Here is a 24,592-nt window from a genome sequence, read left to right on the forward strand (position 1 = left end):
ATCGTAATGTTGTTTTAGCTTTAATAAAAAAGCTTTCCGTGCGTGGTTGAAATTCGAAGAGTTGAACTGAAACTAATATCCAACCATTATAGCGAATTAGCCGTAGAACTAATTTAGCTTTCGTTTAATAGCTACTCGCAGATCATTTGGGTAAAGTATGATAAGGTGCTTTTCATCTTTCATTGCTATCGATTGATTTGATGAATACAACAACTCCATTATTTCGTAGCCCTAAAACCAGTCATGGCGGTACCTACGATGCAATATTTTTCAACGTTCGTTACGAGCTCATAGAAAATCACTAACGTGATCATTTACTTTGAGAGATGGAGTAGATAGAAAATTCCGCAAGCTCAGTGTTATTTTCATTTTAATGAGTTTCTCGGCACCTTTCGTTCTTCGGGACTGTAACGTAAGTAATCAGACGCCAGCCCAGTCATCCGGTACAGTCGTAGCGTATGCCGTTAACTGGGCGAAACACGTCTGGTTTACCTTTTTCGGGTATTTTGTTTGTCTTGGACCGCTTGGATTGTAACGAAAAGAGAGCCTCGGAAGAAGGGGGGAGATGATTGCGATTCCTCGTTTCGTTTGACATCCGATGCCCGTGCGTGCCTTCGCCGCTCTTAACCTTCCCCCTCAACCCCCTCCTCCCCACTGATAACTGGCCACTCTTCTTCTCCCCTTCCGAAACAGCCCTTTTCAATCGGGCCCGTTGTATCTGGGCCAGGTTTTCACCTAACTTCGTTTTCGCTCCCCCATTTCCTGCCCCGTATCGCATTCCCACTCCTCCCCAACCCCCACTCGCCTCCGAGCGATTTTTCACCCCAAACCCTTTTTCCCCGAAACCCTTTTTGCTCCTCCTCCCGTCCGCCCCCGCCGCACCCCCCTTTTTCCCTCGCCTCTCCGCGATTATGTGGATTTAGGGTTTGCGGCGTAATCCTCCGGGGTGATTGGATTTTTGTGGCGGCGACGTCGGTAGCCTAACTGTATCTACCTCTACTTCCCTCCCTCCCCCCCCCCCCCCCCGTTTCCGATCACCACTTCCAATGTGTAGTATGTGTTCGGTCATCCGCGGATATCTATACCTATATCGGCCCTTTCATCCTCCTCCCTGCCCTAATCCACCGAATGTGCTCGCGTTCCATTTTTCCCGTCGTCGACGCTGGGATAGCCTCCTCCCGTCTTTTTCTCTTTCTCCTCTCCCTCACCCCGCGCCACCCTCTGGCGTTGCCGGTGGTATTCTTCCAGGGCCTCGCGTCTTTCGTCGGGACGCCGGTCACGTTCCCCGGCAATCCCCCGCTTCCCTCGCGCCAACCCTCCGCCCCATGCTTTCGGGGGTGTGTTTGGAGCCGTGATGGGAAACGACATCCAGTTTCATTTATTGCCTTTTGCCCGCGATGTTTCTCGCTCACGGAGACGTAGGTGTAGCGCGATGGTTAACCGTTTTGGATCTCGTCTCGTGCCCGTCTGCGTGCGCAAATTGTTTCGTGGGAAGTGTGTGTTGGATTTTTCTGTTTGGAAATAATTGCAAGAGGGAATTTTTTCATGGCCGTACGTGACGTCGTGGATCTATTCTAACGCCAATTGCGAACGTAGAGTTGCCAATTTGTTGTTTTGCTGTATTGGTTGCCGTCGAAGGAATGGTGGTCGATCTAGAATTGGTGGTAAAACTCGTGGAGGTAAGGGTTCAATTCGAAAAAGGCTTGTTTGTGTCTGGAATATGATTGTGGTTGGGGTTCTATTTAATTGTTCTGGTCGAATAAGCGCCTTTGAAACATATTTTTGGGAAGATGTTAAGTCGTTTATTCTGGTACTTAAGCTGCTAATGTAAGGTGTAGCTAACATTATCTGGCCATAAGAAGATAATATAACTATAGTGGCGAGAGACAATATTTTTTGGCTAACTTATGTTAAATATCGCTTGCAATTACCAGAATACACGCCCATGATTATTTCGTATAGTCCGTTGATGTTTATCATCAGTAGTCATTTGTGAGGAGGCTTTCAGAAGATGAAACCTGAAACCAGTTAAGAGGAGTAATCTGTCAGTGATATCCAAATTGAGGCTTCAGATGCTCAGTTTTGGAGTAGGAGGCTGTAGCACACAGGTAATGTTCGTACTCGAGGATGTGTGGTAACCGTAGGAGGACGATAATAGATTGTGTGGGTGGCTTGAATACAGCTCGGAGGTATGTGGAGGCGGACAAAGGGATCGTGAAACGAGACTCCTGAATCCTGTATTTGATGGATTTCACCGTTTGCCACGAAGCCAAATTGATCTATGAAATTAATTTCTGCCCGGGGATTCTGCATTGATTAATTAGCTGTGAGAATATGAATTATTTTGCTCAGATAGAATTTTCACTTTTGGAAAATATGTCATAACCATAACTTTGTGAGTACGTTTAAACCTGCTCAATTCCATGTGAAAGAATATTGATTCCCCCATTTTTCTACCCCATTTCCATCGGCTTCGTTGAATGTTCTTCCGTTTTGTGTCGGGTATGGTTTGATGGCTCTGTCTATACATATGCAGCTTCCGTATGCAGTCCCTGAATGTGTTCTATCTGTCCGATTTGCTCTCCATGTTCTATTCACGTATTCTCGTTATCTTTGTAAGGTACTATTGAAGACATTATGAGCAATAAACCGCGGTCGTTTTATTTTAACCCACCCAACTCCGAAGTAACATTTTGTTTCCTTTTGCGGGGTATCTCCCATGTCCATGTCCACCCCCTTGCAACCCTTACTTACCTTCGCCCGCGGATAAGGGGCTCGACTTGGGTTTTTCCCTCCCAACACCCCATCCCCACCGGACGAGAGGCCCCGTGTATCGAATCCCAATGCAACGGCGCTCCGTTTACGCCGCACGGAACAGAAAGCGATCGCCGGCCTGGATGAGTGCTCCCGAAGCCGTTAAGGCTCGCGCCGCAAATCCCCATTCTATTGTTCTCCGCATCGCTCAGCCATGCCCGCCGTTCTCTTCCCATCTTCCCATCCCCCGGTTCATCAGTGTCTCTCCTCCGGGGTCCTCCGGGATGACCGGAGCCACCCCCCTCCCTACTCCGGGGAGTGCTCGGTACGCGGACCAGTTCCGGCCCCGCCCCCTCCCGCTGACGTTAATTTCTGTCCAATTCCAAATTGGCTTTCCCCCTCCCATCTCCCCCGTACGCGCCGGCCGCTCTCCAAATGTTTTAGCGAGTGATTGGCTTGAATAAATATTCGTCGGACCGGAGCCGAGCGAACTATTTCCCTTCCACCGTTTATGTATGTTCGTGGCCGTATTTGGTGATTTCTCCCACGGTTCCAACCCACCTCTCCTTCCCCGTCACATGGAGTGATCCCTTGCCGTGGGTTTAATTCATTTTCGGTCGTCCGAATATGATATTTCGCCCGCCCGTGCGAAATAATTCGCCGCTAATTACTTTTAGGTCGTTGAATCCTCTCTCTCTCTCTCTCCTCCCCCCCTTTCCGCCGCCCACCTCTCCCAGGACCGAAAATAAACCCATCTGCGAGAGTACGCCTTGCGAAATCCTTTCCGTTTTCTTCTTCGTTTTGTGTTTTATTTTACTATCGTTATTTTTTTATTTCATTTCCTCGACTCCTCTCTGCTCTTTTTTTTCTACCCCGGCCCGTGAAGCCTTCGCCGCAGTTAAAGATTTTGGTTTTTTTTTGTGCAGTAGGATCGGTCGTGATTTGCATGTTCGTGTTTCGGATGATGTCCCCTCCCCTCCCATCGCTAGCTCCCCGCGCTAATCTCCTCCACGATCCCCCCTCATTTTTCCATCGCGACGGAATAAAACTCATAAACGCCACTTAGCTAGAATTGAAATCGGCGCCGGCGACCGTTTTATTCCCTTTTTCGTTTCGCTTTTGGTACTTTATTCCCTTTTTTTATTTCCCCTCGTGATTATTTCGTGTAATGTCTCGCTTAGTCGATCTTCGTTAAGATGGTGCACCTCTTTTTCTCTCTCTCTCTCTCTCTGTATCTTTCTTTCTCTCAATGGGTTCGTCATTACGGACCGGAATCCTTTTTTTATTCCCTCGCGGTCGTTAAATGTGTGTCCTATTTGATTTTGTCTTCATTTTTTTCCGCTCCCTCGCAACTCGCTTGTCTCTCGGTTATTGCTCGTCGCATCGTGTTTACAGCCCGTGTCTTCTCTCCTTGCGCTGGGATACTCCGTCGTAAACCCAGCGCTGCCTCAAGAGATAGTTGGAATATGCTGTCTGAGAATTCTAGGGTGTCGAGATTCGATAAAAGAGCGGAATGACTTCCTTCTAAGTGTTTCGTGGCTCAAGCGAGTTGCTTTCAGTGTTGCAGCAGTTTTTACATCTGGTGAAGGCTCTTCTGAAATCAACGATGTCCCCCATCCCGCTTCGTTGCTTATCTCACCTTAGTGAATGTTATGTTCAAATTGTTTTACCTCATTATTTAAGTTGTAAGAAAGTTGGTACACATTATTCAGCATCCATCGACGGCTTACATTCGAGGATTTTTTCGCTTACATGGGTAACAGAGTTTTTTCAGATCATCTATACTTCAGTCATAAGACTGTTTATGTCCCCGAGGGAAATGTTCCATTATTTGAATTCTAATAACTGTGTCCTAACCGAACCGTGTTAATTTTTCCTATGCTTTCTTTAAGTTTTCATTCAGTACGAATTATTTCCCGGCTGGGTCTATGCACGTTGCGTCGAAGGATTCAATAAAAACGTAATGACAGCAGAATCGCCGGAAAGAGAAAGCTCTAACGGCAAGGGGTGGAATAAACCATATTTAGGATTTTATTGTACAGGAAACCTCTAATGTCACAAAATTTTCTGGGAATGGTGTGATTTTTTTCGTCGAAGTCGGAATGTGAACCTCCGTAGCAGTTTAAGGAATTTTTCTAACATATTTTACGAGTCCGTATGAGTTGGGCTACAGCTTCGCGCAGTCCAAACTTGGCCTCTCACTCTCCTCATTGCGGTTGTTATTCCCTCGCTAAAACTCCTTCACTCCCAGGGATGCCGTTTACTAATCGGCTCTCATATTCCCTTCCTCATCTGCTGCGGCACCCCCGACGCCCGAAGGCAAAAGTTCGCCTCGGTAGGCGGTGGATATTTCCATCGGCGCCGATATCTCGGTTTGAGGGAGGAATGCGCCATGCCGAAAACTGCTCCGATAATGCCGGAAAAGGGTCGAGGAGGGAGAGAGGAGAAACTAAAGGGGGGATGTGGGATAGGGTTTGCCACCAATTGAGGAGACCATTGTTTTAAAGGGGATGTGGTCCGTCCCTATGTAATGTAATGTCTTCGGGTGAGGACTAATCATAATAAGTAGCCGTAGAGGGGTAAGATGCGAGTTCATTTCATAAGTGAGAAAATTCCTCCTATGTACAGTCATTGATCAAGAAAATCTTTGAAGGGGTAGCGGATAAAAAGGGTGGCTAAGAAAGACGTCGTGTGATATAAATCCTTATCGCAGGACCGAAGTAATTAGGAACGTACAATAGATCAAGTTATTAAGACTGTACTGCAAAAAAATAGACTTCCAGTAATAGAGTTACTGGAATGAGTGGAGAGATGCTTTAAAATAATCCTTGGGCCTTAATTGTCAGCCAGTGGTGATGAGTAAAGTAAATAGCCTACAATTGGACTTGATCTATAATTCAATCGTATTAAGCAAACATGCATCGAAGTTGTTTTTTTAGATTTGTTTGAAGATTTTTCGTCATTGGTTCTATTCTGTGTCACTGAGAAAATTATTGGGAATATTTTCAAGGTGAAATATGTATAATAACGTGTAGTAATCAGAGATAATTTAATCTGTCTTTGAATCTAATGCTTCTCTGTAAGAAAATTGTACAGCTGAATTATATTTATCCCCAGGTGAGGTATTCCCTTATTTTCACTAAAGGTTATGGACAGGGGTGCCGACTTACAAAATATATTGGGGGGGCCCAAACCGGGGATCTTGCCCCGGGGAATTTTATAGGTAGTGAGTTCTAACTTTTTTAAGCATTTTAGAAGAGCCATATGACCAACATTAGAACCCTGATAACTCGAATCTCGATATCTGGCCAATCCAGGGAAAATCGACAAGCCTGACACATTTTTTTCATCGCACCTATAACGAATTTTTGAGGGGGCTCGGGCCTCCTCAGGCCCCATGGAGTCGGCGCCACTGGTTATGGACATCTCTGCATATTGTTTGCATTGTCCTCAATTTTGGGAAGTTTTATCATAAAACATTTAAAGTTAAGAATATATTATAATGCTTTAACACAACTCGTTGTTTTATGTATTTTTCACGCCGTACTTTGATATCTTGGGGCGTGCATTTCTGTTTCGACGTAAAAGATAATTGCTTCGAGACATTTATCGCATCTTCCAACCCCTAATATAGTTTTTTATGTGTTCATATAATACTGTGTCATTTTTGAATCCAAGTACGGTAGTTAAATGTTCTCTTTAAACGTAATTGGCTCTTTTACCTACACTTTATTTCGACCTATAGTTTGAAATGCTAAGCTTAAAAGCCTCCGGGCCTTGGCGTTATCGTTTCATTCCACATCTCAGTCGACGATGGTACCTGTGATGGGATCTCGCCCTGAGAGCGGGGATGGCATTTAGAGGTATTCATAACCCATGCATATGCATGCAAATTGGATGCATATCCTTGTTTGCTCAGATCGTCGAGATTATCCATGGTAGTTACGTATTGCTTTAAATAGGTCAGGGTGTGAGTGAAAGTGAGGGTGTTAGTGTGGTAGGTGGGCGAGCGGGACGTAGGAACTAAGAGAATGCAAATAACGGATGTAATTCAAAGCCATCTTGCCTCCCGCCCATAAACCAAAGAATCTCCGTGTGTCGGCAAGCTCGCTGTGCGAAGGTTTTTTTTTCCCTCTCACTCGTGGGATTCCTCGGCGAATAACCAGTTTCCCGTTCGGCATCTCGTTATCTGGTCTCATCGCGTAAAACGATTCTTCTTCTGCTCTGATCGAGCGTGCGTACCAGTCCATGCAGAATGCGAAATTAGATCCAAGTGCCCATTACGAATGTGTGAAGAGCTGCTGTTGCGGTGATTTTTACATAATTTTTTGTTCTCCGTGAATGCTGTCATGCGATAATTGGGGCATACGTGCTCAAGTAGCTCATGGACAACTCGCAATATTTAAAATTACGTCCAAATTTGGTTAACGTATTACTGTGGACAGTTTAAATGAAAATTTATGTTTTTTTAATGGGAAGAGATCTGTCGTGGAATTTGATTTTAGGATAGCTCGTAGTTTCCTCGAAAGAATGCTGAGATATCCGATAAGTTTTCTGCCGTTTTTTTAATAAAGATTTTTATTTTTTTAAGTCTGTTTTAAAAATTTTCTGGCACCTTCCCGTACTCTTCAATCAATTATCCCTTCTGCGTCCTAATGGTTCCTTACCTGTGGTGATACTATCCGTTCCATCTTATCAATTGGAAAATAATAAGCCCTTGGAATAGGATCGCAGTGTAATAATATCGCTCGTAGTACCCGAGCAGACTTTCGATTCCAACAGTAGTTGATCCAACCGTACGCATCGTCGTTTTCTTTGCTTTTTCGCATCCTCTCCCCCCGAGAGAGCGTTCGTCTCCACGTCGCTTTCAATTTTGAGAGCCCCTCCCACCCCTTGTGCCGCCGTGAGTGCTCCCAAACCCTTTTCCGAGGAGAGTTCCAAGGTGCCCCGATTGTCTCCGCCGTCCCCTCTTCTCGAGGCGTTCCCTTTTCCCTCCTCTCTTGCGTTTCCCGCCTAAAAATCTCTCTTTCCCTCGCACCCGCCCCTAATTCCACCCCTCAAGAATCCCCAACCTGGATTTCCCCATTGTCGTTTTTTAAGATCCCGGGGCGCAACCCCTTAAAATACGTCCCGCTCCCCCAAACCGTCACTTCTTACCTTTTTCGCAGCCCCCATACCTTCCTCCGTTTCAACTTCATTCTCTCCTTACGACTCTCTCTCCTTTCTTTTTATTTATATATATTTTTTTTCATCCGAGCCGAAATTTTTCGCCCCTCGCCTTTTCTTTCTTTCCTGCTCCCTACCCGTAACCCCCGTCGCACTTTTGAGAAGCCCACGCCCGTCGTCTCATCCCTTTCCCAGACTTTCTCGCGCGTTCGGTCGATTTCCCGCCTTTTTTTCCCTCCCTTCCCACTATCCCGCGTTTCGCGCCATTTCCGACGATCGGCGTTGCGACTATTGCTTCCTGGATGGATCCGAAAATTTCGGTGCCTGCGCGAGTAAGAATATAGTCTACCGTCCTAATTCCGCGTCACTATGAGCTTGCTTCGTCAGTGTTCTTTAGGTTCAACTTTTTGCACACTTATTATTAAACTATTCTATCGATTGAGACAGATTTCCATGGAGTACTCACGAAGCATTCCTGCAGCCTGTCCTTCCTTCATGTACTTCCCTCTTCGATTCACAGTGAGGCCTACTACCTTTTATTTTATCTAAAAATCCTATTCTTTTCCTTCCCCTCCCTCGTCTGCCCAACATTCTACCCATTTTGTAAACTTATTTGCTGAAATAAACGCATGCTCTTGGCGTAATAGCGGTTTAGAGTTGTCCGAATAGTCCGCATTTTGCCATCTTGTCTGCGTTAAGCCAGCAACGTGTTACAAAAATAAATCATATATTTATTCTGGGAGTCGAATATATAGTGGATTAGGAAATTAAAATGATCGTTTTCATTGATCTTCTTCCCTCCACATTCCCAAAAGTCAATTCTCTTCCTTCCTCAACCAACCATCCTTTATCACAACTTCAAAATTCCCTCACGTCTGGTTACCCTATTCAAGCGTATTATTTGTCTCCTCTTAACCCCTTTTATCAGTTTCCGCCATTTCGCTATCCTTTCTGCACATATCTTCTCACCCAATCTCGTGCCAAAATGGCATCATTAAATGGAATGATAATGATTACTGCATTGAAGTGCCTTCTAATGCGTTTCTGACCGTCATATTTGGCATGGGGTATTAATTTTTTCGTCGTCGAAAAATTCACTGCCGGCGCACTGCGTAGAGTTAATCATATGATGTTCCCAAGGGGATCTTGAAATTGAAAGCCCTTACAGTTTACCACTGGAAATGTTTGTTAATATTGGTCGCATATGGATTTAATTAACTTCGTCGGCAGATTTGAAACTCCGTGGTCCCATGGGAAGCGCGACTTGATGACCCCATCCATACACGTTAATTCGATGTTTCGTCCGAGTTAGCCCAGCAGTATGGCCGTTGTTCTCCGAGCTAAAGGTCGCAAGGTCGAGCCTCCATCATCTCTGGATTTGCTGTTGTAATCGCTGTGTCAACATCATCCCGGCTGTGATTGCCAAATGATCTGTATTGTCTCGTGATGATCATTGTCTGTTTCCTCCTTTCGGAAAATGATCCATTTCCCCATCCATCGTTCTGTTTGGTTAGCAGCTGAAATTCTCACGAATCCGCAAGCTTAAATCTGGACTATTGATTTTTGACGCGTTAACTTCTGTTGAGATCGAGGTGGGGGTTATCCAGTGTAATATTATTTGTATTGTTTCGTATGTAATTCAAATTTCGGACCTTCTGCAGGATGCAATACGTCTTTCTCCATTACTTTGGAATCAGTAAATGATGAGAAATGAAATATTTATAGCCTGTCCGAATTAAATGGTATCCGCGGCCTAACACCAAGCAGCTACTTAAACGTTTTGCGAATGGATCACTGTAATAACTAAATCCTTCTTGTTATTGTTATTTTCTTCCAGTCTAACGATTAAAAGAAAGGCACCGAAGTAAATTTCATGAATAATTGCTTGCTCGTTAAACACCTGTAGTTTCATCATAGAGCGGTCACCGAGAATAATTGATTTTTCAACGTAAGGATTCTAGCCCAAACCCTTTGGAAACTCTGCGATGGAATACGGTATTTAGAGAAAGAATTCACGCGCCTAAAGTGTCTTGAATGTGTGAGTTTTGAAAACCGTGGGGGAGCACGGTAGGTTGATGGGTGGAGTGCTTCGCTGCTGATCGAAGGGTCTCGGGTTCAAATCCCGGCTGAAGCCTTCTGACACCCCCATGAAATTAGCTTTTAAGTGCTAGATGGCACAAGGAAAGGAATTAATCGCCTTGATTGCCTGTTATTCTCTAGCACTTGGCTTTATCTGTGGTCATCTCAACCCTCACCGATCCAAACCAACTTATTAGTTAGATCACTGATTGTGAATGAGGAACGTAATAATATTTATACTGAAATACTAATAGGTTAATTTTTACCGTCACGAATTAGGCAAAGGGTATATAAAAACCTAAGTAGTGATCTCCACCTCCACATGCCCTAACAAACCTGCCAGTTGGATCATCGAGTAAGTGACGAAAACAATTACAAATTTACTGAAACCCTGGATAGATAATATAGTTCAGTGGCTTTGAATTTTTCCACGTCCGGAATAGCAGCATCGATATCATGAGAAGAACGTTCAATTGCCTCTCTCGTCTCGTAGTGACTCCGTCGCCACGTAAGAGAGTGTACCCTTTCACGAGTGCCCATTTCATGGACAAATGTTATCGCGGTCGTGATGTGCGTGGTGAGTCATTTGGGTCCGAATCAATCGGGGATGCCTTTCCCCTCTCCTCCCCTTGTCTACGCATCTCCTGTGGCACTTGGTCTTTTCCCGACCACCCCTGCCTCCCACCCTCAAATTCTCTCTCCGTGCTCCTCAGCCATCCTGACTCTATCACCTCGTTCACATTCCAACGTTCTCTACTACCCTCTGCCTCCAAGCCCTTGTCGTATGCAATGGTAGACGGCGTAGCTTTGTGGAACTCCTTCATGATGTGTAAGAAGTTATGGATACTCTGCTCCTCCGCACGAGGTCAATTTAACCCATTACCGGCCGAGTAAAGAAATACTTGAAAATATATCATTTTTTCACTTCATTTTACCTAATAACATACTAAATGAGGTAAATTGAGAATATGGGCCTTCAAAAAATTTGATAATGGTAAAATAAATGTTTTGTTTTCGTAACTTTGGCCGAATCAGGTATCTATAGGCAGTTATGAAACCCGCATTACCATATATTGCCGTCTCGTAGGAATATGCCGTTTTTACTGTCGAATATCATCCTACGCCTTTTTTTCCACGTTGTTGACCGATAATCGTCATATTTGATGATTAAAATTCGTCGTTGACAAATATTTTACTAAAATTATACTATTCCATGCCACACGTATTGCGAATGAATCGTGGAATGCCTGTTAAACAATTACTCACGCGATGTATATCAGGATTTGAAATAATTGAATTCATCACCACAACTGTGGTGTGAATTGCGGAATGTGTAAACCTGTTAGAAACTTCGCTTTCTGCCCGCTATCTGCTCGTACAGTGTTTTATTCAGTTGATCCTCCTCTCGTATTTATGCACCTTCTTTGGGGTATGCCGGTGATTTTTATCATAGGGATTTGTGTCGGAAAATATGATGCATCATTTAATATTTTACATATGTTTTTAGAAACTTTGTTTTCATTAAATTGAATTTTATAGCGCTGATTAAAATTCTGATGTCTCATTCTCGATTAAATTTTCGATATCAAGTCGCCAAATTTGCTTTGTTTCTGCCGTGTCCGCTTAAATTGTTTACTCTCCCCATGAATACTGGCCGTTTAAGCTTTCGACCTACCTATTCGCGCTTCATTTTCTCTACGCGGAATTCAGTGTGGAAAATGCTTTCGGATTCTCTTTGACGAGGGAAATGTTGACGAGCCGTCGTTATTTTTCTCTCATTCTCGGTCATTCATCCGTCGGGTCTTATACCGCTTCCCTATACTCTCCGATTGCGGAGTCCGAGGTGAATTTCGAGCGCTTTGAATGGGAAATTTGGTTTTTGGCGAAAATACGAAAAAAAAATTGTATTCGTACCCCTTTCTTTCCTCCCCGAAAAGCTCCGGGAAATTGGTAGACTTTCAGGTTCGGAAATTATTGACAGTCAAAACGCGGGGTGCGAGGACGCGAGCCCCTCGGTGTTTTGCGTCCGAGCCAGCATTTATATGTCCGAGAGGAAGCGTTTGCTGCTCGGCGATTTGTGGTCGGAGGAGATGGACCAATGGCCGTGGAGGGATGCTGTGTAGTTAGTGAAAGAGAGAGAGAGGGAGGGACGAGGGTGGGAATATCGGTTGCGATTTTGCGAAATGAATGCGAGGCGTGCTCGGCCGCCCTTTCGAATGTGCATAACTCCGCAAGTCGTCGGCACTTTTGATTGTCGAAATGAAGCGGTGTGTGACGACTCTGACGTCATCGGTGAGCGGCACTAGATGATCCCGGGGGAACAGGGGTGGAAAAAAAAGCGCATTGTCGACACCGTCGGCGCTTGACGAGAGAAGGTGGGTGAGGAACGGAAAGTCGAATGAGCTTGAGGTAGAATCCTCGAAATTTGTCTATTTTGGCCCAAAGGCAATGTATCGCGAGATGTTATTGAGCCTACTATTGAGAGATCATTTTTACAGCAGTGACGAAGAGAATCCACTGTAGGGATGGGGATTATGCTTGCTCAGGGGTGGTCAAAAAGTAGTTTTTTAATGTCGCTTTCCTTGTGGGCCTACTTCAGTATTCATCGGCACGGTTTCTCAGCGGTTGTAAGATTTAAAAGTCACTAATTATTGCAAAATTCTGGGTTGTTGTCCACACATTGAATGAATGCTGGCATATATTTCTGCATCAATTGTAATTATCGTTTAAATTTTGATTTACATGGTCAAACAAGGCAAAACAACTCTCATGTTCGAAATTCAGAGTTCGATGTCTTGTTGTGATATAACTGGTATGTAAATTTATATTTCTTAAATTTCATCATCACTGGTCAAATGGCCGTAAGATTGGTTTGAAACAGCTCTCCACTCAATTCCCCTGTCAGCTTACCTGTTCGCACTTACACAGTTCTTCTCTTTCACATCCTTCTATACCTGTTCCACAAATTTCATTCCTCGTCTTTTTCGATTCTTGCCATCCACTTGTCTGTCCATCGATGATTTTCTTCATCTGGCCATCATGTCTCAAGATACGATCGTCTAGGTTGTTCCGTCTTCATATCAACGTTTTCATAAAGCTCTCCTACCCTTCTTCGTACTTCGTCATTACTTACTCGGTCGATCCATTCGTTCCTCATCATTCTTCTCAAATGTATTGTATTTAAATCCAGATTAGTTATATTTTGGCAAAAATCATTCTGGAGACGGTGGAACGTGCTTTGAAACTTAGACGTGTACGCATAGGTCATTTTCATGTGAATCTTTTTTACTTAATTTACATCTTAAAATAGTGGAATGATGAAGTGATGGACATGGTGGGTGAGGAGATACAGCTTTTAGATGAGATAAGGAGACAGGTGTAGATGGAGGGGGAACTTAGCGGGGAGGGGATGTTGAAGACAGTGGTAGAGGGTAGAATTATAGGTAAACGAGGGAGAGGAAAAAAGAGAATAGGATTTTTAGGTAGAATGAAAGGGAGTAGTCCTTACAGCAAATTGAAGAGGGCAGTGCTGGAAGGAAACGGAGGCTCCCAGAATACTTCTTTAGTACTCCATGGAAACCTACCTTAATCGGTAGAATACTATAATAGTAATGCATCTTAAAATGACAGTTGTACTGAAATCCGTAATGTTTAATTTTTTGATAAGAAGTAAAGAAAGTTAATCGAGGGCTATCAGTAACGATGTTTTTTCAATTCTCCGTGAAATAATCGTTTGGGAAATTTGGTCATCTACTGGAAACAATTTCTACTATTTTTTGTAGCACACGTTTTTTTGGCGTTGCATTAAAAAATAATATCATTATCTCCTTATATGTAAATTATTGCTGGATTTTCTTTCTAAGTATTGATATATGAGAACCGGAGAATTACGCTCTGTGGAAGGTTGCCCTGAATCTGCAGGTTGAATGAAGGTTGCAGGTTGAATGAAGGTCGCAGGTCTTCCCTCGCTTGATCACCCTCCAAGCTGTCGCCGAGGCTTCGACGCGCGCTTTGAATTTTAATCCCCCTGCCATCCTATCGTTGAGGATTGACCGGCATTTATTTTTGGCGATGTTTAGGAAAGATATCTGACCCCCTCATGATGCTACCCCGAAACTTTAAGGCTTGTCCCTTGGTCCCTGCCACACTAGAACGTGGTCTATGTCAATAATATGCAATGGGAAAATGAGAAGTAGTTGAACCTACCGTAATAATCGAAATAATATCGAAATCTTAATAATATCGAATATCGAAAATATAATCGAAATCTTTATGATGAAGTTGTCGGTGAACATGTTCCAAAATTGTTAACTTCTCTTTTAGATATGATTTTTAACAGCAGTTCTTAGCATTGCACGTTATAACGTGAATTGATACTTCTTTTAATCTGTGACAACAAAGCGTGATGCATAATTTTTTATTAGATTTTATTTGGATTGGGAATTCATGGCTAGTTTGCGAGTTTTTTTTTGGAATAGGGGATGTATCCCGGATTCGGAAATCAAGTGGTCTTAGTTTTAGACGCTGATTGGCGTGTTCGTCAAAAGCTAATGTGAAAGTCTCTCTTCGATTTTCGATATTTTAATGCCTAGTTTTCAGCCAAAAACTCACTCATGCATATTGCGTTATTAATACGAAGCCTCACACTGTCGAACGTGATTAATTATTGTTCGGGCTCGACTTTCCGGCTAATCTTACTTCGACCTACTTCCGGTAGATTTAAATGCTCCCGACAACAATATGTCGTCCATGTTGTGGCTGCAATCCGGGGATAAATGGATTCGTGGTGCCGTATTCTGTTTTTCCAATGAGTCACCGTGCGTGTAGGATAGGGGTTTTCACAATTTGCTGAGAAACATTAGAATTACTATGCCACCCAACGAAGAGGTAAAAATATTAAGTAGTAGAGGACAAGCAAGGGCGAGGAAATGTGGAACCGAATGGAATATGGAAGAATGCCAGGTTAAGGAAAAAAAAGGATTGATATAATTTAGAGGGATATAGGACTGTTTTCGATGCGATTAATGCATGTCTTTTAGGAAGAAAACGCAAATTTTTATTCTAGTTAGATAGTCATGATTTTTTAAATTCGGCCATAAGTAATATTCCTCAGTCAATATATATTTTCTAATAGGGAATAGAAATCAAGTCTATGGCCATGGCATGTTTTTGCTAAATAAGCTATTTGAATAGAGGGTATTCCTGCTTTTACCAAAACCGGCAATTAGAAGAACCTTGGTAATGAAATTGTGGAATATATGTAGCGATTTTACTTTTAAATCCAATTTTAGAAGACTTATTCTGACACGCAAATGGATGTGTTTCGAAAAAGGTCGTCTCAATAATTTGATTGAAGAGGGACAAAATTCTATTTCGTTTTCCAGCAAGCAAGCCAGAAGTTGATAGTCCGATGGCGACGTCACATCAAAGGCGTCGTCGGGTTCTGTCGAATTCGCCACCCGAGTGAGGCCGGTGACCCGAATATAGACTCTCTCGCCGTCGTTGCTCTCCAGTACTAAAGGGGAGATTCGATCGGAGGCCATCCGTTGACCACTCCCCTTATAACCCGGCGTCCCTCCGGGCTTCGATCCCCAGAGTGCGTCCTACGTGTCCACCTTTAAAACACACCGGTGCGTCAACACGACTTTCACCATCCCGCCCCTCCCTCGTCTCCACAACGTTTTGATCTCCGACCACCTCCCCACTCTTGAACACCCCCTCCTCTATCTAACCCCCTTTACGCCCCCCCCACCGAAACCTATCACCCCGCGACATGTCCACTCTCACCCCCCCCCCCCCGGCCCGCCCTGCCTAAATCCCCTTCAGGGATCACACTTGCCCATTGATCCCCACGTGACGACCCCCCTTAATCCCTCCCGGTAAACCAACCGACCCGCCCCTCCCGCCCTTCCCTCCCGAACGCTTCCAGAGATGTGTTGCGGGTTTTGGAGGTGGTGGCAGGTGTTGATTGGAAAGTTTGAGCCAACTGCTCCATCTCCTCCCACTCTTGACTGCCATCTTTCCCTTCCTTCCCCATCCCACTCCCACCGGCGCCGAGTCATCAATGCCGGGCGGTGGTTCATCCTCTTGCCCCTCCCAGAGTGTGTGGGAGAAGTCGTCGCGGTTGGGGGGATATCGATGTGTCCCCGGAGTAGGTGCGTTGTTCACGAGCCGCATCTTTCTCTCTTCTTCTCGCGCAGGTGTGCGCAGTGAAATAATGGGGCCTCATCCTGGGCTGGAGAAATAAGTACGCAACAGGGGTATGGGGACAGGAATGGTTAATTTTGGAATTTGTGGATCTTTTACCATAAAAAAAACTACCTTATTATTGGCGATTACCTGTAATATCAATAGTGATGACAAGTACGTACAGTGCAGGAATCTTTTTGTTGGGAAATCTGGAGTTTGATGAAAGGAAATATTGTACGGATAGCTTTTAAGAAACTGGATTGTAATTGATATGTGCTTGTTTTATTGATCATCTAGGTAGACGTAAATTGAATTTGGTAATGGTAGTATGGATGTCCTTATTGACTTTATGAATATGGTTGGGTGTTGGATTCGTGCTAATTAAAAAGGTGGTTACCCTCAGGTCAGAAAAGATTTGTCAGCAAGCCTTGATATTACAAGTTCTAGTGGGTGCGCTAGGGAAGGTAGGCGAAAACATGGATGTAAAATATTGACACGGCTTAAGGTATGGGGTTGCCTGGATATTTTTCTCTCTTTGGTAAAGACTATTCAGAACTTATGGGTGAAGCGTGTACTAATTTGAGAGGGTGTGCTGATAGGTACATGTTTTAGATGAGGAATGATTAAAAAAGAAAAGAAACGAGAAAAGAGAGGAAAGAATATATAAATAAAGAATAAAGATATTTGATTAGAACGAATAGTTGTAGCCGTAATAAAAAAATGCAGAAGCAAATTAGATTTCGGAAGGGCAGGTCGAGGTGATGCGTGAAATGTCCCGTACTTTGACAGGTAGATTAGCCATAATGATAATGTTGTGAAAGATAGAGAAGTTGACGTTGATGGTCGAACCCTCCCAAAGGAGAAAAAAATTATCACGCTCCTGCGAGTAGGGGCCTATTGTAAATGGCCTATGGGAGACTAAGGCGAAGGCTCGTTTATGGATGTTTCGCCTCGAAAACTTGGGTGAAGATCCAACTCGTGCAGGCGTATTGCCCGCCCTCAACCAAGCCTCAACCCTTTTAGTGCCGAAGTCGTCCGGCCCCTCTGTCCCTCGCACCATGCCTGTCCCTGCCGTGTCAAGCCCTCGCCTCTCCACATTCAAACCCCTCCTTACCCCTTGGCTTTTTGACCCACAACTCCCTTTAGACCCTTGCCCTCCCCCCCAACCCTCCATCGAACTGCCTTCTCCGCCACTTGGCCAACTAACCACCTCACCCCCCTCTCCTCCCCACCCCACTCCCAAGGCCGTCATCGTATTCGTCCTCCCACTACCCGAGGATACAAGTCTCCCCCCTCCCGCCGTCCTCGACATTCCATTTAGGAGGGATTAAGCCACGTTTTCACAATATCCTCGACGCAAATCCTCTTTATTTTCTCGCGCCATTGATTAGTATCTCTTTTTCGTCTGTTCAAAGTTAATTTTTGGATTGATTTATCGATCCCAAAATGTTCTGTCTCTCCCCGCACCCCTTTCCTCCCCTGTCTGTGTTGTGAACGGTCTTTTCATTCTCTCCCACCTTCAATCTCATTTTAATTATTTCATTAGATTATTCTTGTTTTTATCCTTTGCATCACGGTTTATTTTGTGCTCCTCTCTTTTGGCCATGTTCATTTTTCACCCCGTTCCATTTTGTATTTCGATTTTTGACGTCCTCGTCTTACGAGTCTTGCCGGCAGAAGTCTGAGTCAGCGAAATAGGGTAAAAAAAGTCGGATCCATGCTCCAGGTGGAAATACTTCTTATTCCTAGCCGAAGAATAAACTCTTCTCTAAAGATACCTCCCTCAAAAAGTGCACGAGAAATTGTTATCATGAATCGGCCTTCCATGTGTCCTCCTCACCCGTTAGATTACCACTGATTGTACTTCTTCTGGACTGGAAATACTTCTTATTCCTAGCCGAAGAATAAACTCTTTTCTAAAGATACCTCCCTCCAAAAGTGCACGAGAAATTGTTATCATGAATCGGCCTTTCATATATCCTCCTCAACCGTTAGATTACCGCTGATTGTACTTGTCCACACACTGCTATTTGTGTGGAGAAGGGTCCAAGACCGATAGTTTTGGTTCAGAGGGACAGTCAATGTCGTCTCTTCAGCGACTCCTCGGGTCCTCAGGATCCGCTCCGTTAATTTCTCGCCGGCGTCGTCAAGCCGCCCGGAGGTGACGTTCCCGAAGTTTTCGACCCCTTACCCGTCAGCCGCCGTGCGGACGTCTTTACATAGAAATGCACTTCAGTCTTGGCGCGATTCTCCGATACGGGCCGTCGGCGAGCGTTTATCCTCGGCCAAACTTCTGCTCTCGTCTCCCGTCTCTCTTCCCGGCGGTCGGGAGGGTCCGATCCTCCAAGACGACAGGTCTTTTGTCAGCGGTCTCCTCGTCCCTTCCGGATTCATCGCCAAAGCCGAGCTAAATTGTCGCCAAACAAGTTCCTCTCGGCGACGGGGGGTCCGATTCACAAACCGCTTGACCCCTGCTTCCGTCCTCACCCTCGTCATTGCCTCTGGACGGCCGCACTGTTCTCATGCACGCCCCCGCCTCCCTGCCCAAATCCGTTTCGGGTGTTGTGACAATACCGCCGTCATTCGCGATCTTGCCTCGCTTCGTATCGTTGGCCGAGGGGTGCCTTTCAGGGGTCCTTGAAAGGGGGGCTTCCACGGAATTTTCTTTAGAATGCGACGTCTCAGCTTCTAAAATTCTCACCTTTGTTCCGACTCGGTTTTAAACGTTTCGTCCACGATTTATCCTGGCTTATATTTTTGTTATATTCATATCAGTTGGTTTTAAATTGAATTTTTGTGTTATTGTCAACCTCTGTATGAGATGTGTAGGAGACGCAGGGTTTGGCTCTGATGTTAATATTCTTGCCGGAGGTAAGAATGTTAGATAAGTGATGGATAGGTAAAAAGAGGCTTTATAGATAGATTGATTCAGATGAGGTCCTATTGCGAATTAAAGAGAGAAGTCTAATTTTTGGAGAAGAGTCGGATTGGGTTAATAAGCAAGATGCTCAGTGTATACCATATAATCTATAGAAAAATTTAATAATAATTAAAACTACGTGGTGTCTTGGTGGAAGACCCCGAAGATACGCTGATTAGGACCAAAGTTCACGTCAATGAATGCGCATTTGTGGCTCGAGGGTCTTTCTTACTTCAAGTCATGTGTAGGAAACTTTAAGTCATGATATTTTCAGCACCCACTCGCGGGTCCCTTTCGCCCTGGGGCGTTCTCATCTTTGGGTCGATGTTTTCAGGCTTTGGTCTGTCCATCGTAGAATGATGAATCGTCAAGTCTCCCCCATTCTCTTTGCGCGTATTATCAACTGTCCTGATTCCCGGGGCGTAACTTCATCGCTTTATCCTCCCACCGTTACACGCCGAAATTTCATCCGACTTGCCCCTCAGGGAAGGATTTGGTAAACTTCTCTTCACCCGCTCATCTCCAACGTATTTTCTCGCTTCAGCGTCTCATTCCTTCATCTTGTGTTTTTTCCATCGATTTTTGTGAGCAAGTATACTCATATGTTGTCTCAGCGTAGTTTTGTGTTGAATCTGCAGTAAGATATTGTGCCTTTGCTTCGGTGACTCTTCTTCGGTGTTTGCCTGATTCTCATCTTTTCTATCAATTTTCTAATGAGGTGATTTTTATTTCCAATTGTTGTATCCTCTTTGATATTTCCTATTTTATGATGACTTTTTCTATGCGTACTAAAACTTGTTTCTTGATGTAATAACCTCTTTCTATAACAATTAAAATCTTGCGTGTGGTGGTGAATGCATGCGTTGTAGGCCATTAAATTTTTAGGGTTGTGCTTACTTTCTCTTAATCCTATGAATTCATTCCTCTTCTTACTTTCGACTGCATGAATAGTGTATTAAATAAATGAAATAGCCCCAATCTGAGTGGTAGTGCATTGAATTATCCTAGAGCTACTAGTCCTATATCAAGTGATCTTCCCAACTGGGGAGTCATTGATGAATTATGCTCTCTTCACTAACATCACTTATAACTTTGTTATTAACCTCCCTTGTACTACAGTCTTTGAAATAACAAAAGGATTTGTGTAAATTTATGTATTAATAACTGATGCCAAAAGTTAATACAACGTCTTTTATGGAGGTTTATTTCTGTTTACCACTTCAAAGTATTCATGTATTTCTCTACTTTTTGCGCTCGTTCAAATGGATTGATGTGCAAAGAAATTGACATTGAGCAAATTTTCCTTCATGGCTAGTAACCATAGGTATTTCCGATCATTGGCATTGAACTGGTAAAATCTGAAACGTGAGGTAATCGCAATAAGTGAATACAATATACAATCACGCTCTCTTGATGATTCGCGGTGAACTTACTGTCGGAAAAGAGTGTTTGCGTCTAAATTTCCGACTCTGCCAAATTCGTTGATCGGAAAGATTTTTGCCTTAATCAGAGTCGCGTACTCGTTAAAAAAAAAAATTAAAAATTGTTCTTCAACCTTAGGAAAGGGTAAACCGCGGTTGTATTTCTGCACACTCGGATTCAATCCCTCCCCTAGCTTTCTTTCCTGACTTTTCTAAATGGAGAGTTAAAAGAATAAATACTCAAGTAATTTTCCACACGTTTATTTCAGTCTACGACCCGTTTCGAGGCACCGCTTCATCCCCAGGTACAGTAAACAACTGCAAGGGAGCTCTGTGTGTTAGCATTAAATAAATACTTTAATTATGCATGCATTCCTATGTTCAGTTAGTGACGGTGTACAGAGTCAGAATTCAGTTGGACGCGTTGGCTGTTTTCTATGACGGCGCTGCGAGATTGGTGAAGAAATATTTTTACTGAGCAAGGATGGAGTGATTAAGATTGAAGGAAAGGAGGCTAAATGTTAAGATAGGCTAGCACAGCTCGGCAAACGTTATATTTTCATAACCCGGACGTAACCTACGCTGGATGAAGACAAACACTGCAGTAAAGGTAGAAGGAAGAGTGGGCTGTATGACGACCTGAAGGGAGAACTTCAATGGGAGGCTGGAGATACGCGGGTGCCATCGTAATTAATCAATTCAGGCTTGACTTCGTGGATGTCTCATGACTTAACATTAAATAGGAGAATTACTTTTTCACTTCACATTTTATTTCGCATCGTACCGACCCCAGTGCCTCACATTAAGGGTGTATCACCGTCAGGGTGAACGTTAGTTAGGAGCAAAGATATTGTGATTACGCAATGCCTTAAACGGTCGATGTGATGCCGTCGGTGTTCTCCCAACTTGTTTAGCCCCAGTCGCCGAGGATGGCTCGTCTGGGGATGCTTCGGCGTGGGCCACGCAGGTATCTGATTCAATCTGCTGATGGCTCTGTCGCGTCCGCCATTGCTCCTGCTCCTCCGTCGTCGCGCCCCAGTCGGTGTGTTTCCCGGCCGCGACACCCCATCCACCCTACCCCCTCCCCATTCAAAAGCGACACCCGCCCTTTCTGAAAGGCCCTCACTGAGTGCTCGTGCAGGCCTCGCGCGCCACCTCAGTCATCTCTCCACCCGGCCACCCCCGCACCGATCCCCGGCCAAACTTGCTCACCTCTCCCTCGTTCACTCTGTATCCCATCTCCCACGGGACCAGCTCCTCCTCTGCCCTCTTCTGCAATCCCTCAAAACTCCCCCCCCCCCTCTCTCTCTCTCTCCACCTCCGCCGTAATGATATCTGGGGGGTTTTCTCCTATCCCTTCCCTTAGTGATGCAGGACGGAAAATACCCGGGGGAGGGAGTTGGAAATATTGAGGGATATTTTACCAACTATTTTCTCCTGCCCGAAATGATTGTATTTATTAATGAATTCTTTAATTTTAGCTTTTTTTGTTTAGCAGATACGTTAATCACAAAATTACTTTCCGTAGAGAAAAGAATGATACTCGCAACGCTACCTCTCACGAAGAGGCAGTCCTTCACAGACTATGCCATCATTTATTATAAATACCTGGTTGTTCATGAATATTGTACGAGAATGAGAAGTGTCCGTATTATTTACTCTGAGTTATGGTTGTCTGGATATTTTTCATGACTTCCAACACCCCCCTCCCACCTTTCCTTCTCCTCCAACCCTTTCCTCCCTCTCCGCGGTCCTTCGCTGGAACGGGGAAATTAGCTTGGGATTAGCGATAGTGCCTGTCGCCCTCGTTTTAATTTCCCCCAGTGCGTTGGCTTCGGATGGCAGCTGTGTCGCGCTGATCGAGCGCTTTGGCGCGTTTCGGAGATGGAAAAAAATCATGTTAACGCATCTCGCGGGCGATAAATGTTAATGGAATGATGTACTCGTCACAGATATTTGGCGTGAGCGGTTCGGCTCGCGAATAACTTTCAGAATGAAGATAGGAGTGATTGATGCGATCGAGGTTTTTTTTACGTGTTTGTATTTCTACGTTCACTCTCCTCGCAATATCCCATCATGGCTTGTCCGCTAGTATTAGTATGCTTATGCTAGGAATAGACATATATCTTTTTGGCTCCTTTTCAATTTCTATGAGATAGAGGAATTTATGCATTTAGCCTTGATATTTTTTTCAGAATTTCTCTAGTTTCTAAGGAAAATGCTTCTCAAATTCATCCTTTAAAGGGCCTTTTCATATGATAATTATGGTTCTTGCATATCTGATAGATATTTCTTACTCTTCAGTACAGGTATTATATTAATAAAATACTGCATGATAGCACTAGCTCTTGAACCTCTGATAGTTTTATAGAATTTCTCTGTTCTATAAATATGTACTTCATTAATGCTACCTAGTAAAACAAGTTATTTTACTTGTCGTCTGTTACATTGTAGCCCTTTAGGATCAAAATAATAACAATAGCTACTTCTTTGTTATGCACTAACTGCGATTTCATCATTCTTCATTTACGATGACTGATATGAAGGAATTGGCCCAACAATTGGTTGAAGCCTAGTCTAGTAAGGTCTGCAGCAATTCCGTTACCCGTTGCCAGTCTTCTTGCCCACAGATCCCCATTCTTTATTGCTATATTTTGAGGACGGAATTGTAATCATTGTGGAAATTTGGAGATGTTGGCATTAGTAAATGGATGGTGTGTGCTTCTAAGGGAAAGGCATGAAGATGGAGATATGAGGGGGTTGTTCGTAGTTCCCGTCAGGAGAAGGAAAGAGGATTTATTTGGACTTCGAAGGGATGCAGAGGACGGAAGAAGCTTAGGACGACATTGATTCAAGAGCATTTTTAATCGAGAATTTAGGACTGTCTCCACTGCCTTTTAAATGGAGGTGGCAGGTCTTTTTTCCTCTTGAAGAAGAACAGCATGTGTGCGAGCGAATTTTGATCGGAGGTTGTTGAAGGAAACCATCACCCCGGTAGGTGTATCCTGGGAAACGAATCGTCTTCGAGAATAATAAGATAATAACACGTTGGAGCGATCACATGTTGTGACATTCAGTTTTGGGTCAATCGGCGTAGTGGCAAGATCCGTCGTCGCAGGGCAAGCATGGCCATTTGGAGTAGAAACCCATCTCAATCGCCAAACTTGGGTTAGGTTGCCTGTAGCATTTGGATTACATTAGGTTATATTTAAAGTTTCAGTTCGATTAAGTTTTGCCGATGTGTTGTGAAGGAGACGTGTTAAAAGGTTCATAGAGAAAACTATTAGTAGGCATTTGTAAGTGGTCATCACATTCAGATACGCAGCTGGAAATTAAGGCAAGGGTTGGTTTTAGGAGCAACTGATACTGGGGGTATGGAATACGGGAGGTGCGGGTGCCCTCCCCCAGAACATTTTTAAGATAAATGGTTTAAAATGGTGAGCTTTACGGCTTTCTGGAGGATATTTTATTAATCCTTATTCTATTCTATAAGTAATATTTATTCAATTACGTAAAATGGATTAAATTTTAAAATTTCTCTGAGTTCTGGGGGCAGAGGGGTTATCCTCCAAACTTGCTGCGCCGCTGATCACGTTCACTATTGGGGAGGCTCCTTGATTTTTGCCTTGTTTTGCAAGTTCGCAGGTTTTAAATTTGATAGTAAGGTCTGAATACCTCTCCAAAGCGTGGAAAATATCTGAAATCGTGTCCAAGGCAAGTACGAAACCAAAGCTAAATATGCTTGGAATTACGTAAATTAAGGAGCCGAAAAATTAGTTGTACATGGTGAATAAAATATGATAAAACTGTAAGTATGCTTGGAATCACGAAGATGTGCGAAGAGTCCGAAAACTTAGTCGCACCCGGTGAATGGCTCCCCGAGGGCGCCTTTGCATTGCTCACTTGCCCCGCACGCCCGACATTCCTCCGCGGGATCCCCCGTCATCCTGCTCACCCCTTTGCTGTCCGCCTGCCGTCCCGCGTTCCTCTAATCCCCCCTTCGCACTTAGGCCCTTCCTCTTAAACCCCTCCTGTCAACCTGTCTCTTCCCCAGCCAGCCACT

General features: G+C 44.1%; 1 protein-coding gene across 5 annotated transcripts in view; it reads left to right on the forward strand.

Moving 5' to 3' along the window:
* The window catches only part of LOC124163639 (polypyrimidine tract-binding protein 1), a 973,136-nt gene that overhangs the window by 919,309 nt on the left and 29,235 nt on the right, over nt 1-24,592 (forward strand). For all 5 annotated transcript variants that reach the window (XM_046540700.1, XM_046540691.1, XM_046540704.1 and 2 more), the window contains one exon: nt 20,799-20,834. In XM_046540700.1, the coding sequence (XP_046396656.1) occupies nt 20,799-20,834 (36 nt within the window). The remainder of the gene's footprint in view (nt 1-20,798; nt 20,835-24,592) is intronic.

This window comes from Ischnura elegans, chromosome 1 (genome assembly GCF_921293095.1).
Source record: "Ischnura elegans chromosome 1, ioIscEleg1.1, whole genome shotgun sequence".
Taxonomy (NCBI): domain Eukaryota; kingdom Metazoa; phylum Arthropoda; class Insecta; order Odonata; family Coenagrionidae; genus Ischnura; species Ischnura elegans.